The sequence below is a fragment of the Netta rufina genome (assembly GCF_964035555.1).
Source record: "Netta rufina genome assembly, chromosome: 2".
Lineage (NCBI taxonomy): Eukaryota > Metazoa > Chordata > Aves > Anseriformes > Anatidae > Netta > Netta rufina.
Genome location: NC_140124.1, coordinates 45,064,340 through 45,081,638, shown reverse-complemented (window position 1 = coordinate 45,081,638; position 17,299 = coordinate 45,064,340). Strand labels below are relative to the sequence as shown.

The following is a 17,299-nucleotide window of genomic DNA, read 5'->3' as shown; positions in this document are numbered from 1 at the left end:
GAGAAGGCATTAAGCACAGGAGTAGCTGTCAGGACACCTCTCCTCTCTAGGAGTTCATGTAGTCATGTGGAGGCCCGTCTTGAGGGTGCCCATGATCAAGCTTTACTCTGTCTCAAGGCAATTGTAGTAGTACATGGCTCTTACTCAAAAAGGAGATACGGGAGATTCAGACATGGAGGCGGGCATCCTGAGGATGTGGTGGAAGAGCCCTCTGGTGCAGAATAGCTTCCTGCTGGGGAAGTGACACTGGGTGATTGGGAATGGGGGAGTCTTGCCACCAGGAGAATCCAGTCTGCTGGAGCTATCACTCAGGGCAAGTCTCTGACTTACAGCAAAACAGAAGATGGAGCTGCAGATTCCTTACACTTACACTCAAGGAACTTTACAGGACAAATGTGGTCACTGTATGGGTTTGGGCATCTCCCAGGCTGGGTAATTGCAGCCCATGTCAGCTTTCTGGATTGCATTATTGAACTTGGACACTTACTTACATTCCACCTAAGTAAAACTGTTTTAGTCTTTATTTGCTCTCACCCAAGATCAATTAAATTGTAGCTCCACAGGGCTTGATTCTCTAATGCAACCATGGCTTAATTGTTGACGTAAAACAAGGTTTTTTCTCCCCTCAGACTCTTTTCTAATGGCCTCCTATTTCTTGCCCTCTAAATGTGTGCCTGAAATCTCATCTGTATCTATTTGTAAGGGCTTCCCCACTTCCGGGGGTGTTTAATCAAAGAGAAAGCTATCAGCAGGTGGTTAGCATTAAATGTCAGCAGCTACTTTGTTTCTGACATCTCGGGAAAAAAAATGTTTCATTACCATGCAAATTATGTTAGTCCTCCTTTCCAGGATCCATTGTCACGCAGCGTAACATATGGTACACAGTATTGTGCTCCCAAGATTTATGTGGCAACTAAATTTTGTAGCAGAACAACAATGGTGTGAGCTGAGCCATCAGACGACAATAATTACTGTTTCCCAGTGATCTACTGAATATTTCTCTATCTGTTCTCTAGTTGGTGGCAACTCCAGCTTCGGGGTGGGAGGGGGCTTCTTTCTCATTTTTCCTGGCTTGTATCAGAAATGTCATGGTGCTTTTCACAGACTATACCAGACAACATGGCCTGGTGAGTTTAAGGGGTGCTGTTCTCTGTCCTGAGTATGTCTGGGAAGTTGGGTTATTCACTTGACACTTGGTGTGGCAATGTCTTGAACTACACAAAGTCACTTGAAGCTGCTGCCCCTTTTTTGATTTCGGAAAGTGTCGGTAATGGTGACAGAAACTCAACTTTTCCAAAGGCCCTGAAACTCTGTGAGCAGGATCAGATAAACCTATGAGGGATTTGATTCATCAGAGCACTGGAGCACAGTTCAGTGACTTCAAAGGGGCTTCAGGATGTGTTTGGAGTTAAGCATATGTTTGGGTGAATTGTTAACCTCAAGTGTGTGATCAAACGCTTTGCTGACTCAGGGACGAGACATTCCTTACAGCTTGTTGTTTTCTACATTGCCATCTGGGAAGAGGCAACTTGACAGGACGTGGGCTGTGTGAGACATTACTGCATTTCTGAAAGGGTATTAACAGCCTTGAAGCTTCCAGGTCCTCTGAATCAGGATTTTTTGTCTCTACAGATCTAATTGGAGTGGAGCAACCTCACCATAGTGTTTGGAAGCAAATTTACCATGCCACCACGTTTGCTAGGTTATCAGTTAATCTATACCTGATGAAAATAATTTCATGTTTTAGTGGGAGTACTAACGATACAGGTGGAAAGCCTTATAGAAACTGCAAGTTTCTGGGGCTGAATCCTAGAATATTTTAGGAACTCTGTTTTGCACCTGGACAACTGTAAGAACCCACATTTGCAAACACTTTTAATTACAGTCATCTCTTTGCTAAACCCATTTTTTGAGCTGGGGGAGCACATCCATATTTATATTAAATAAATCTGTTGTCACAGGCTGTTAGACAACTCCCTCTCACACTTCAACCAGATAGTGAAGAAGAGGAGGTAATATGGGTCTGTTATTGCATTTGTGGGAGAAGTGCAAGATATCTTGATTCATTGGTGTTCTCCAAGTGCTTTTAACTTCCATACTAGGAGTTCACCTGAAAAATCTCCCATGTTGCTTATCCATCTGGCCAGCACACACTCTACCTTCTCTAATACATAACCCTTCCATTCTGCCATGTAAGACTCTTCACCTAAAAGACTTTTCTGTGCCATTGTGCTGCTTTGCATTTTTGATCAGTGCTTACAGAAGAATAAATGTTTATTGCAGCAAAATGCATTTCTCTGTGGGAACTCTTCTTTGTTCTTTTCCAGTGACAAAATGTTCCCAGCCTTTGGATTTGGAGCAAGGATACCCCCAGAATACAAAGTAGGTGCATAAATGAAATTTTCTCATTTCCTTGGTTTATGAGGTACAAAATAAGGGAGAAATGGTTTGATGCAGAGCAAGGGTTGGGGGAAGCAGTTCCATTTGTTTGTTGTGTTTCATTTGGTTTTCTCATCCAGTGATACCTCACTAAAAACAGAAATCGAGATTAAACTTAAAATAGGTGTGTTACTGCCAAAATATTTCATGGTATTGGCAAAGCTTTTTTAATAGATGTTAGTCTGTCAAGAGGAGAACTGAATTTTAGAACAGCGCTTGCCAAAAATATTTTGAAATTTTGTGAGCCCTGCTTTGGCAGAACCCATTTTTGTAAGATGTGGTTCAATGAGTGGCCTAGTGTCTATGAGTGTCATCTTTACAATGAAGAGATTCAACATCTACCTGAAAATACAGACCATAGAAAAGCTTTGCTCAGTAACAAATTTCTGTGTTGTGGTAGACATCTTCAATACCAGGAAGAGAAATACAAGAGCCACACTAGAGAGAAGTGGTATTCTTAAACAAAGCAGAACAAAACAAAATAAGAGTGATCTGGTGTGATGATGCAACTAATTGTGGGCAGCATAAATGTGCAGCCTGGTAGTGTTGGAATGAGTTGGACAGTGGAGTAAAAGAAGGAGCGTCCAACAGAAAAAGGCATAAGGAGAAACAGACAGAAGTTCAAATCCTGTGTTGCACATGCAGAGTAAGAGTAGGCAGAATAGTAGCTCTGCACAAATAAGTAACCAAAAACTAGCTGGGAATTTAGCAACTCAGATACTGTCTGGAAAAGAGCATCATTGAACTTGCAATCATGCAGACTTCATCCAGGTCCCATGCTCTGAGTTGCTTCTTTCAGCTGTGGCTGCAGCTGAGAGATGAACACTGGCCAGGTGAGAATAAAAATGTACCAGTGTGTTCTCATGGCTTGCAGGTCTGTTATCTGCTTGAAATACCAGTAGTGACATACAGCAAATTTGATAGGTGTCCTGCAAACAAGTGTCTAAGGTAAGTCAACATAGGTCTAAACAGCATTAACTTCTAAGCAAAAAAGCACTGTTATGAAAAAGTGAACTGTAAAAATGGACTGTACCTGACAGGGTTTTTGCAGTGCAGTGATCCTGAAAAGTAACACCAGTGTTAATGGTTCCCAAAATCAGAGGCAGCTTCCAGAACTTTGACAGAGATTTTGATGTGGTAAATGCATATGGAATATCTGTATCTGTTGCATATCTGTTGCAACTGCTGTAGCTGACAATCATCTCTGCTATATGAGGGGGAGTGTTTTGGAGAATACTCATACTTAGCAGCCTCTACTACCAGACACATTAGTAAAACACAGTAGTTACTTCTCAAACGTTCATCCCTTTGCCACAAATGTGTAGGTCTCTACTAGTGGTCGTGTAGCAGTGTTCACTGGGTGAGCTGGTCTATACATCACAAACAGATTGCCCTTTCAGGCCCAGTACTGTCCATTAGTGACAATGTCAAGTACTGTTGTGATTGTCCTAAACAAAGGTACCAGCTTGGTGGTGTGGCAGGGGCTGGATCTGCTACCGCCTTTGAGGTGACCCTTATTGCACAGGGGAAAACTTGCAATTCTTTCAGCTGTTATGAGACATATTTATCTGAAGGACTGCTTGAAGGAAGATGTTACTGTGTCAGGTAAAGTGTTTTCACTGGTTTGCTTGATGGCAGTTGAGCATTTTAAGTACAGAACAGCTTCTTTCTCAGCCAAAGTAACCAGCTGGTGGCATTCATGCCCTGGGTCATATGAGCATATTGGCAATGTACTGACTTTGTTAGACCCAAACAACAGTCTCGTTATTTGATTGTGAGAGCATTTCAGTTGCAAGATGAAAGACACATGTCATCCAGAAAGTGATTTCAGGGGTCCTTTGTAACCAAATTTTGCTATAACCAGCAACGCCAACTTTTCTACTGCATGGGCAGAACTGACATTTGGATACTTCTACTGACAAGTACTCCTAAGAAAGTGAGAGACTTGCTTTCAAATTTGTAGCCCAAACGTGCATGAAGGGTCTTGGACAATAGCATGAACTGCCCTTATGTGTCTGTATGTTACTAACCTTTCAGAGCAAGGAAATGTTATGAATCAGGACCTTCACATTTTGAGAAGTTCAGCAAAAGTAATGATAAACTTAAGGTGGAGCTATTTGCTTGTGAATTACATGAATGTGAGTAAACAAAACAAGTCTCAAAGTATGGAAACACAAGCGAGGGACAGAATAACATCTTTAATCTCCACTGTGGAAAATTGCCACCAAAAAAAATGACAAAGACAAAATGTTCTGACATCAGCTTACTAATGTAGTGAAACTGAAGAAGAGAAGAACCACATTTGCAGGGGGACTAGTCTTCTGTGCAACAGATGGGGAAAAGTAATTAGCTTGTTGTCTATCACGGACACTTCCAACTGGAATTGGATTAGGATTTAACACTCATCTGTGCTATTGTTCAATCCCTCCCTGTGATTCTCTTCACAGTCCATACAAATGTCTGTCATCTTACCTAAACTCTGTGAGCCCTTTAGAGTCCCTCCTTGGCTTTGACTGCACATCTAAATCAAAAGATATGCCCTCTAAGAGAGTGAGGAGTCAGCCTCAACAGAATGTATTAATAAGTCAAGACTGATAATCTTGAAAATCCTTCAATAATTTAGTCTACGCTGGTATCATGAAGTTAATTTAAAGCCAACGATGATTAGTGCTTTATGTGGAGCATAGCCAAGATGCATAGGAAACAGTGAAGAAACTGGTGTAATTAAAAGTAGCAAGTAACAAACAAGTGCTTGCAACTTGTCTGTCCTTACTTCTTTTCTTCTGCTGCAAAAATACAGAAACAGTACAGACACTACAGCAGCAGTGTTGATCATTTGCTGTTCAAATGTTCTTTTGATACTTTCAGTCAAATTTATTACAAGACATACATATCTTTTATTAAAGGACAGCAGTGTCATAACTGTTATAATTCACATCTTCAAATCCAGGCCGTATCATTATGAAAATGTCTAAGTTCTGACCCCATCATGTGGATAAATCAGCTTTTCATTTTAATTTAGAGTGCCTGCTTTCGAGTCTCCAGTCCTTATTAGATGATCTAACCTGCTCATATCATGTTGGTCTCTGCACACCAGCAGCTGCTATCTTTTATTTCTTCCACTAGACGTCAAATTGCTAGAGCTGTGGAAGAAATGACTCCCACTGCCAAAGGTTTCTAAGTAACCATGAGAGCCTCCATACAACGGTAAAACAACACAGCTTCCATAAAAGTCTAAATGAAAGCTGGCCAACCCATGTGTGGCAGGAACAGAGTAAGAGAAAGCCAGAGGAAGGCAGCCTGATAAAAATAGTGGGCAAAGTGAGTAGATGTAGTGGATTCGGGTCTAATTCATGTCATACTTAGTTACAAGCTGTAGGAAAATGAGGCCTGTAACTCACTACTCAGCATAAATCAATAGTAACAAGTCTCCACATTATGATCAGTGCTGTTTAAGACTAGCTGAAGGCCTTTGTGATCTTCACACATTCCAAGATCTTTAGGGCAAAAATATGTGCAAACCTTAAAAACAAAACAAAACAAAACAACAAAAAAACAACCAACCAACCAAACAAACAAACAAATAAACACAGTAAAAGGATGTGTAAGAGACCAAAAGAAGAAGAAGAAAAAAAAAAGTATAATGTCACTTTCTCCCTGCAACCTGGATTCAGATGTGGAAGCTGGGCAGCATGCTCAAAAGTCAAGTACAAAGGCAAATCAATGGGCAAGCATTGCCAGGCAGAATTTTCTGCAATGTGGTCTTAGCCAGAGACACAAGCTGTCCAGCTCCCAAACTATTTGATTAATGAGCATTCTGAAAATAATAGCTTTTGAGCCATGATTCTTTAAATTTGTTAGTGTCTCAAACTTTTGCAAAATATGCAGGCATTCGGTATTTAATTTTCAGACTGGCAGTAGCTTAATAGCTTTCAATTTATTCACAGACAAGTGTTCAATATTGTGCCTCTTAGCATTTATGCTTGTATGCATCTATTGTTCATAGATTTTTGACAATCCATTTGAATGAGTAAGAAAGCATTCCTACACATGACTGAATTTGTTGGATTGTTTGTTAGGCAGTCCCAGAATCAGCACTATAGAGGTTTCTGGACAGCTGGAACTGTTTGGGACAGGGAGATAAATTTAAATGAGCTCAACAATCTAGAGGAAGGGAAATGAAAAAAAGCTTACTAGTTTTTTTCAGAAGAATTGAGGTATCCGATTTCAACATTTACAAGTGAATTAAAACCATTGCGTTTCTGAGTCAAAGCAGCATTTTGCTTCAAAAATGGAATGAAATTTCAGGTAGAGTAAAAAGGATTTAAAAAATATAGAGGCCAAAATAGAATATTTTAATGTGACATAAAATGCCTTTGTGTAGAGCAAAAATTTTCTGGCAATTTGCTCTGTCACTTTTATGGGGTTTTATTATTTGCCAGATTCCAAGATAAGTTTTTTGGTTTGCATTTTGAGGTTTCTATACGAAGACGACTATAATCACATCCCAACATGAGGGAAATAAGTTACTTGCTATGTTAAATCAAGGTGAATTTTCCACTAGACTGCGCCTACACATGTGGAAGTATGGTTATGACTCCTGCAGGAGTCTCCTGGATACTGTCACATTGGTGGACAACGGCCCTTCTGTATGCAGATGACTGTCAGTGTACACGTACAGGCAATAGAAGCACTGTACGGTGGTAAAAACAAATTTTGCCATAATCTGCCTTAGCAAAAATATTTTAGATCATGTATTTAGTTGATATATCCTCAGAAATGCTGTTGTTGTAGTGGAAATCTTGGTGTTGTACTTATGGACATCATGATGCTGCTTATTTTTCTTGTTAAAACCCTTGGAGAAGTCACCTGAGAAACTATCTGTGCCTGGTACAAAAATTTTGTGGTCATCTGTCTTTTAATAATCCCACAGTCATGAGGGTATCTGCTAAATAATTTATCTGGAATCCTGTAGAGGAAAAAGATTAACACATAGCCAAGTGTGAGTAAGTGTCCTTAGCTGGAAGCTTTGACTGGTGTTTTATGCAGCAATGCAGGCTATGCCAGGCTGATCACACGTAATCACCTCTGCACTCGAGAATTTCTCTCTCCATTCCTTTTATGGATGGCTTTTAAGAGCAAGCAGGAGGGCTCAGCAGAGGACCCTCTGGTACATAGTCAAAACTTAATCCAGGGCCCGTGACACAGTCACAGTTCTGCAGGGACATTCCTTATCGTGAGATTGACTTTCACCACAGACCACAGTCTGCATCATGAAGTTGCCTTTCACCACAGACCATAGTCTGCACTTATTAGCAAAGTTCTCTGTACCCAATACCAATGTAAACCAGTCATTCAGTGTTTGTATGGTGTGATGTATTCCAGGATTTCCTGACTCTTAAATTGATCGATCATACAAATGAGCTTAGCAGATTGCTGCTGAACAGTCAAGTGTCTTGTTACTTTTCCCCTGAGGATTTCTTAGTCTTCAGCATCTTAGATGTTCAAACTTCTGCCTTGTTTTCCCCATTAGTTTATCAGTTTTGAAAGTGCGTAAGGGCTGTGTCATTCAATATCAGAATGATGCCATTTAGTATACCCACTTTTGGTCATCTGGCATCAGTGGTGTTTGAGTTTCATCCTCAAAGGCCTTGAATGTTTAACTAAATTAAATATATATATATATATATATATATATATATATATATATATATATATTAGTTCATTACATTTCACCATGTTTACCGTGTTTAAAACAATAGCACTGATTGTTAGATCCAAAGCTCCTAAGAGTCAAGTGCAGCTTCTGACATGGTTGGGCTTTCTGTGGAGTCTTATCAGGTAGGAGCTGGAGTTCGATAATGCCTTCAGAACATCTCATGTGCTTGAAGTCTCTTCTGGTGTGGTCCCTCTTGAATTCTAGCCACCACAAGGGAAACAGTGCATGAGCAGGGAAAGCCCAGCTGATTTAAATACCAGAGTGGGGAATAATGAGTTCTGAACATTTGGAGGAACCCTGTTTTAAAAATACCTGCCATTGGTTTCACTGAGTGATGATTTCCTGTTTGTGAACCATCACTGAGCTGCTCAAAGAACTTCTTTACTTCACATTATTCTTATATCTTGTTTATATTCTGATGTATTTTTCAGAGAGCATAGGAAACAACCAAGTCCTTCTTTTTTCACTGTCTCCTCTCCTGCCTTCAGGGTAAATTGTAACACTGGTCCTTGTGAACAAGGGTGTCAGTCTATGAGGTCCACTTGATTTAGGAGAATAGCAGCCATTGCTCAGATAGTATTATTTCTTGGATCATTTTACACACATTCTAGAGTTGGGCTTTCTTATTGGACCAAACAGTTGCTTACATTTTTCTTAAATAATAGCCTGGATGCTATAGCTTTGAACCATGTAAGTTGTTTGTATAGTGTGAGCCTAAACAAGAATAGTAACAAAAGCATTCAGCCTATGCTTTTATAGTGTGAATAAAATATTGTATTCATGGCTGTGGAAAAGAATTGTGGTGCTTCTTCTGCTATAATTTCAAATGCATTAGGAATAAAGAAATAAAATCACTGAAGAGGCACAACGTTGGAAGAATCAGCCTGCGATACGTATACATGCATCACAGTACTTCTTGCTCTTAAGATGCAGTTAATACAAAAAACAGAAAGCCTAAAGGAAAAAGAAAGGCTATTGAACAACAACAACAAAAAAAATCATCAGTGAGTGAAAACTCACACAACAATTCTTGACAGCTGCAATTACCTTTGGCCTGCAGCTGGTCATGAGGCTGGCAGATACCAGCTGGGCAAAATGTGCCAAGAGACATACAAGAGCAGCCAGACAGAAGTGCTCTGGAGCACCTCTGAAGCATATCTGACAGCCCTGCTCTTCTGTGCCTGCTCAACAAGGAACACGCGTAGTGACTTTCTGCATTATCTCCCATGGCCAAGAAGGGTAGCCTGAATAATCAATTTAAAATCCTTTGAAAGAAGCAACTGATGCTTGGTGTAGTCATACTAAATTCCAGGCTGGAGCCAAGCTGGCTGACAACTTTTTGGTGAGTTCTCATTTCAGTCCTTTCCCATCGTGGTAGAAGTCCCACTTTATTTAAGCTTTTAATAAGTAATGGTAGACCTCACTGTTGTGAGCAAGAACAGCATATGATAGGAAAATACTATTTCTCTATGACAAACTCTCTGTGGCTCTAATTAGCCAACCTACACCACCTCACCTTTAGTGGAGCGTCTCTGTAATCATATATTTGATATCTTTCTTACTCGGTAAACAAATCCACTTGTATGATTGAATTTTGGCTTTCACAGAGAACTCTATCAGGATTGTGGATGCAGTCCTGAAGTTATTCCTGAAGTTTAATTCTGTTGGTGCATTTCCTGTTATGTACGCTTTAAGAGCCACTTTTAGGATGAACATTTCAGTGATGATAAAGCTTCTGGTTAGTTCCAGCTAGAGACCACATTTGGCACATTTGACATCACACTCTGGGGAAAATTAGACTGATTTAAGTTAGCTGGCTTTAAGGAATCTTTTCAAACCATATAGGAAAGAGTGGTTACTATTGATGTGCTCTGTGTGTAGCATCTATTCATAGATCAATTTCTGCGCTATGTCCTAGAAATGGAAGTCATCTAAACTAGCAAATAAAACAGTGACATCCAATAAATAAATCTCTTTCTGCAAATAATCCGTGTTCCACTGAACAGGGAGTAAACAGATTTCTTTCCATATGACTGGGACTGCTGGCAGTTGTTCTGAATGTCCTACAGAGATCTATAAAGTCTCAAAGGTACGTAATTGGAGTTAGCTGTATGAATGCCCTCGTGACTCTGGAATGATATACCTGAGCTCAACTTAAAAATAGTCAAATTGCCTGCTCAAGTCTCAGCTATATCCATTTTTGCAAACCAAAAAATAGATGTACATTGTGCATTGCAAGACAGAAGTTGGGCTTCATTCAAGACAATTGAAGAGAACAGGAAGCTTGAGAAGAATCAAGCCTTCTCAGTGGTCAAAGAACGGTGCAAAAAGGAATCTGGGAAGCAAAGCAGACAAGAACAAACTTTAGAACCAGGAAAGTGCATCTGAGGAAAGTTTCAATCCCAATAGATTTGTGCTGTGGTTGCAGATCTCTAAGTGAAGACAGATATAGGAAGCCTGGAAACCAAGACTTACATTGTCTTGTATTATTTATGCATACAGAAGTCTCGTATTATTTTCCCAAACCTCCAAGGATACAATATATTGTTTTATTAGAAAATCAGCAACATTTTTGTATTCACAGTCATTTCTCTTAGAAAATATCTCTGGGGTATTTTATTACAGACAAATTTGGAGCATGAGAAAATGGTATGTTTACTAAATTTAAGGAATAAATCCTTTTCTTTTTTTTCTTGTTAATTTCTCCCAAACCTACTCTAATTTCTTAACCAGCTTACGCTTCTTACATTTCTTACATTATTATTATTTCACTGTGGGTCTAAGTGACTTCCTTGAGTCTCTGGAGAATAAATTATTTTCACAGTAATCCCATGGCCTTCAAATGAGAAATTGCTCACACGTGTGAATGGAGGATTCAAAATAGGACTGAGCTTGTGCTATCAATGCTGTAACACAACCTGCTTTAGCTGTTCTGCAATCTGAGATGTGGATCTAGAGAGCTTGCATTTAAATCTCTCCTCAGCAATCAGTCCCATGTGGCTGACATTGGTAGCCCAGTCCTGACACCACATCTATGTGATTTCTCAAACACCTAGGTGTTTTTTTGTTATGTTCCCCTCCTACTTACCCCCCTCTCCCTTTTTTTTTTCCTTCATTGTTGTTATTGACAAGTTTGATTCCATTTATGGTACTTTGTTTTTGCGGGGAGTTCCAGCTGGCGCTGTACATCACACTTAATGCTGAAAGCTTGAAAGATCTCTGGTTCAACACTGAAAGAATATAAAGGGTGTTTAACCACAAGTTCTCTTGGAATAATTTTTCCAACTACAGTCTTCTTCTCTTCTTTCCATTTATCTGCAGGTCTCTCATGATTTTGCAATCAATTTCAACGAAGACAACCCAGAATGTGCAGGTAACACACCAGAACAGACCAACTGTTGTATTTTCCGCTGTCTGCAAAATGTATTTGTATTTTTTATTGTATCCCTTGAGTATTGTTCAAAATGTTTGTTTTGTTTTGTTTTGAAAGAAAACAGCTTCTAAACCCGACAGATTCCAAGCCCGTGGGCTTAGCTTTAGAAACCATAGCAAGTGCCACACATTAATGTCCTGAAAAATAGGTCCCACGGAAAGAACACCATGTTGGACATTCAGCATTGCACGTCCCCAGATTATCAGGCATTGCTGAAAACTAGAGCCATGTTTTCTGGGTTCATTCCAGATCTTCGGCTACAGAAACGTAGTTTGCACAACTAAGGGCAGGACATGCGAAGACAAAGGCACGCTGTGCACCTCTGTAATCAAGGACTCCCTCTGTTTACAGCCAGTTGTTCGGCAAGACCTATAGCACCAGTAGCCTGCTGCCAGTCATCCCAGTGAGATCCAGCACAGGAGAGAAGCAGCTGAGGACTAGTGTGAGAGCTGTTTTAATGTATAAGAGTGTTCTAGCAACAGTCACTAATCCTCAGTAGTCAGGGGACAGATTCTTGTATCAGATTTTGGTTTATGTCATGTATTTTTGAGGTCTGCAGTGATGACGCTGTTTCTATAATCTCCTGCCAGGATTCATACATTTGTAAAAGGTGAGGATAATAGGAAAAAAAATCTCTAAATAAGTAAGTAATGTTAGATTAACACGTATCCGAGAGTCTTGGCCAGATGATCATTGCTGTCTAAAATATACAAGCTTTTATTCTTCTGCTCCCTTCCAAACACTGAAATGAGTGTTTCTAAATGCACTTCTCATTCAAAGTTTCTAGCTGCTCCTTCCAGCCCTTCTCAGGCTTATTAGTGGTTTTCTTTCTAGTATAGTCAGCAGAATGTGTTCAAGATGGGAATTAACATGCTGGGGAATAAAGTGAGGAAGAGAAGAAAGGACAAGCAATTCAATGAAAAGAGACATTAAAAGATTTCAGATTTCACACATTTTAAATGCAAGACCTCTGTGTTTGGTTCAGTGAGCATTCCTGCTTTGTAGATACACTTGGATTGTTGGACTGCTCCAGCCTCTGTAGGTCAGATGCTTGAAATGTAATTGAGCATAAAACCTACAGCTGCTTGGTACGTCTGTACAGTTTTTACATTGCTTTTAATTTTTTTTAAGGAGTTAAAAGAAGCAAAAATTACAGTTATGCATCTAGATGTGTCTGTAAGCTTGTGAGCCAGCTTAAGCTGAGATTTTATTCACACTGATGGTGCGGAAATGAGGTGTGGAACAGACCTCATGACTTTGTCTTGTCCAAGGAAAGAAGTCATATTTTAAAATACATTAGCTTGCCTGCTTCTGAACACAGACACGGGCCTGATCTGTATAAAACTTCTGAGTTAATTAAAACAGCATTATGTGACAATATGTTTATACATGTAGTGTATCTTTGTTTCCCGGTCTAAATGTTGAACATTTCTGACCTTTTGCATACTTCAAAAAGGCCCTAGCTGTCCATGTAATGACAACATTTTTAATCCCCCTTTACTGCCTTTCTTGAATCCAAGGCTAATTCTTTTATCAGGCTGACCTTGTTATATAATTATTTGTATTGATTGAATGGTATTTGAAAAGGCTGTCACACTTATATAGTGCCAACAGCAGGCCAGAGGTTGGACAGACAAACCCTCTGCAAGTAAAGAACTTCCTATTCATGCATCCTATGTATGCAAAAGAAAACACAGCAGTGGAAATGAGAGAGATTTAAAAAAAAAAATAAGAGGAAGGAGCTGCTCTGTGAACTTTGCCTAAGCTTATGTCCCTTAGTATTTATTATGCATTTAATCTTTATTTGTTCTTCACATAAGAGTCAGTTATTTGAGAAGTTAATCCATCCCCTAAAAGTTTTAGGGCTTTTAGGGCTAAGAATCTGTAGAAGCGGGTTGCAGCATGGAAGAAGACCAGGCAGGAAATTTTAGAGCATTCATACACACATCTAAAGGATACAAAGGCACTTCTGTGTCCTAAATTATACCATTTAAAATAATGTCCATCTGGATGAAAGCAAGAAAAGGAGACAGACCAGAAAACATGTTGTTTAATCATCTGCTGCAGCTTGCTTATCATCTGCCTGTAATGGATGCTTGATTAGTTCCTACAGCCAGTTGTTCTCTGATGTTTCTCCAATTTTTGTAGATGCTCTCAGCTGTATTAGGTAGCACAGGTTGCAGTAACCCCAGCACATCATGTGAAGAGAGGATGCTCTTTGGGGAAGGAGTGGAAGGGAGATAAAATGCTTAGTGACCACACTATTTAGCTTGTAATATTTAGTATACTTGCCAAAAAAAAAACACAGAGAAATTGCTGAAGCGTATCTTGCTTCAAGCCAAGAAACAGAGGCTGGATCAAATGTAAAGAGTATGTGTCTAATTTGGTTTTGAGGAATGAAATCCCTTTCTTTGTGGAAGTAGTGAGCTTTCACTGACACACAGTAGTGTTAAGTATCACCCTGCATTGAAAAGGGATTACATTAAAATGTCAACTCTTCAGTGAACAAAGGGGTGATCATAATAAGGACTGAGTATTTTGTACTCCAGTTAATCCCTCATATCCTACTTGACTAAGAAAACGTATATTTTTAATTCTACATGAGGGAAACTTCTTCCGGAGTCTCAGTCTACCACTCCCATGAAAATCCACCAAGACTACTAAAAAGGATGATGCTCATGCACTAGCAAATGGGGACATCCTGTGGTCAGCAGAAACTTCCTTCTGAGTGGTCACATATGAGCTGGTAAGAGCCCTGCCTGGCTCTGAGAGTAACCCACCCTGTGCATTACAGTATCTCCTGTAACTGCAGTTTAGGTGAGCGCTGCCAAGATAACTTTGAACTCAGTCCCCCTAACATTGGGTCCAGCACAACTGCACAGCATAGAGTTCAGCATAGGATAAATATTAAATCAGAGTAATGAGTGGGTTTTGTGGTCCCCAGTAAATCCATACAGTGTCTGTAGACAAGGCGAGCTCAGTACGCCCATACAAGCTGCAATAACTCTTTGGACTCTATTGTAGATACACCTGCATGTTCAGAAGAAATGCATAGGACTTGGTTGTAAACTGAGAATATTTGATATGAAGATCACTGGGATACATAAAATATGGATATTCTTACCTTTCCTCTCCTATCACTATTTACATTCTAAAAAATCCTAGTGTTTATAGTCTTATATTTAGTTTATTTCTACTATTTATAGTATAGTGTATTTGTAGTCATATTTAGTATTTACTTATTTACATATAGTCTTATATCTAGTATTCATAGTCTTTATTGTCTGAAGAAGAAAGTGATAAATGTGCATGCATTTTACATGCATTCTTCTACACACATATGTATACGTGCATACACTGTATTTCATTAGAGCTATAAAAGTGGATTCCAATTAAAAATGTAAGAGACAAATTGTGAGGAATGATGCACATTGCTTCTATCTAAAATAAGAGTCCAAGAAAAGTCAGCCACTAGGTAAGCCACTCACATACTCTGTTGGATTTGGATATATAAGGAAAGTAGATATTTCAAAAATATATTATACTGAGATTGCTCACAAAAAAGATGTTTCTAGAACATGTTGCTTCCTAAGATGCAAGCACTTCCTGACACAAAGCATGGTAAATCTGTATGGACTACAGGGAATAAGCTTTATCTCATATTATTTTAATGCATAAGTAAAAAAAAGCACAGTGTATCTTGTCAGCAGCTTAGGGAAGATTTATGAGGCATTCATGCAAGACCAGTAAGTACATGTAATGAAGTCCTTAGCAGGTTTGAAATTGGCAGTTAACAAAGGGCCACTTTTGCAATATGCAATTTAGCCACTGGAATTACCAAGGGAAATTTTGTGCCATTACTCTACATTTTAGCCAATCACAGCTGTAACCAGTGTTCTTTTGTCTGCAAGCATTGCAATGGAAGAATATGTTTGTAACTATCCATAAAAAAGACTATGTTCTCCACCATTTCATCGTAGGAGGTTCGGGTATATCGCTGTAAAGTAATTACAGCTCCCTGTAATTTGTTAGTAATGGATCTGCACTCATATCCTGTAAACGTGGTTGAGTAAAATCTCATGAGTGAGCCAGTCTCAGTGCAAACTGGCTCAAGATCTTGTTGAAGCCATTGCATTCTTTCAGCATCCTTTACAAAGCTCTTCAGTCTATAACTTTCTTTCCAACTTTAGACCTCTTAATCCTTAAGGTCTGGTAAGCTGGAAGTTCTGAATGCGGAGGCTAATGTACATCACTTCAAGAAATCCTTCTCCTCAATGATTGAAAACACCAATTTCCATTCTGTGATCTGTCAAGGGTGTCAGCAGAAGTCTGTTCTCACTGGTCTGGCTATATATCCCAAAATGAAAAAGCCATAAATAGCTAGTTCTCCATCAAAACTTCTTGACTAAGCTCATTTTTTCTGTAGACTGGAAAGCATCCTTCTGTTTCTTCTAAGATTTCACAGTTTTTGGTCATGGTCGAGTTCAACCTGTGAGCAATTATGCAAATTTACCCTGAAAAATTGTTTTCCTAGCACAAGGGAGCTAGGTATTTGAAAAGATGTTTGAATTTCTTGACAGCTCTAAGTTGTAAGTGCAAAGGGTAGATTTGTTGGTAACTACCATGATAAACAGAAATAAATATTTATCTGAAGAGGAGAGAAAAGTGTTGAAGGGTTTCTAATTTGTGTCTACCCTTTTAGCATGAATCAGCAAGTGATCACTTACACCTTGAACTGAGAAGAATAAAACCTATTGCATTGCAAGCTGATACCTGAAAAATAGACATTGAAAACTGCTGGGAAGTATGTTATAATGAATTATATTTTACAAACTAGCTTCAAGGCAGCTAGAAGCAGCTTCTTGGAAATTATCTGAGGTTGTTAGTCCTTGCTAATTGTGTGATATTTACAATTTACTCACTAGGAACCTGCCTTTTATTTATGCTTTAAATAAGCATGATATTGGTGATGTGCTCCACATTTATTTGCCTTTTGTATGTCTTTCCCTGCCAGGAATACAAGGTGTTGTGGAGGCTTATCAGAGCTGCCTTCCAAAGCTGCAGCTGTATGGGCCAACAAACATTGCTCCCATCATCCAGAAGGTGGCAAAATCAGCATCGGAGGAGACCAACACCAAGGAAGCCTCAGTAAGGGCATAATGTTATGTTTGCCTTTTTTCTTGCCTTGCCTCTTGTAGGCCAGCACTACAGGGCCTTTCAGTGTATGTGAATCAAGCCTTAACAGTTTTTCCTAACTGCCTTCACAGAAGTCAACGTGAGTTTGTGTTGGTAGGAGTAGTGTATCTAACCTTTACCTCTTCGATAGTCACGACTCTGAACTCTTCCCTCACTGTTCTGTTCCCTGCTTTTAGCACTCTTTGACTGTAACACACCCAGATCTTCACAGAGGAAACTCAAATGGCAGGACTAAAGTTACAAAAATTTAGGGGTCAAGCCCCAGCAGTGTTGATTATACCAGCAGAGGAGTTTGAATGTTTCCCTACGCAGACTACCCATTTTCAAATATCTTGCAGAGACTGTGTAAAAACTTCGTTGTTGTTGTTCAGCTAGGGCTTTTTCTAACCATTCCTCTTAAAACAGTAGTAATACAGTTTTCAATTTACTCTTACTGACATGTAGTATTATGTGCCTTCAGGAAATCAAGAGACAAGCCTGTTAGTCTGCATCTGATATAAACACCATGCCAG

At 39.3% G+C, this 17,299-nt stretch overlaps 1 protein-coding gene across 1 annotated transcript in view; it reads left to right on the top strand.

Annotated features, from left to right (window-relative positions):
* Positions 1-17,299, top strand: part of CPNE4 (copine 4) — a gene marked incomplete at its 3' end in the record, with an annotated part of 189,730 nt that overhangs the window by 164,317 nt on the left and 8,114 nt on the right. The window contains exons 12-14 of the mRNA XM_084306945.1: positions 2,328-2,382; positions 11,480-11,531; positions 16,606-16,739. Coding sequence (XP_084163071.1) covers positions 2,328-2,382; positions 11,480-11,531; positions 16,606-16,739 — 241 coding nt within the window. The remainder of the gene's footprint in view (positions 1-2,327; positions 2,383-11,479; positions 11,532-16,605; positions 16,740-17,299) is intronic.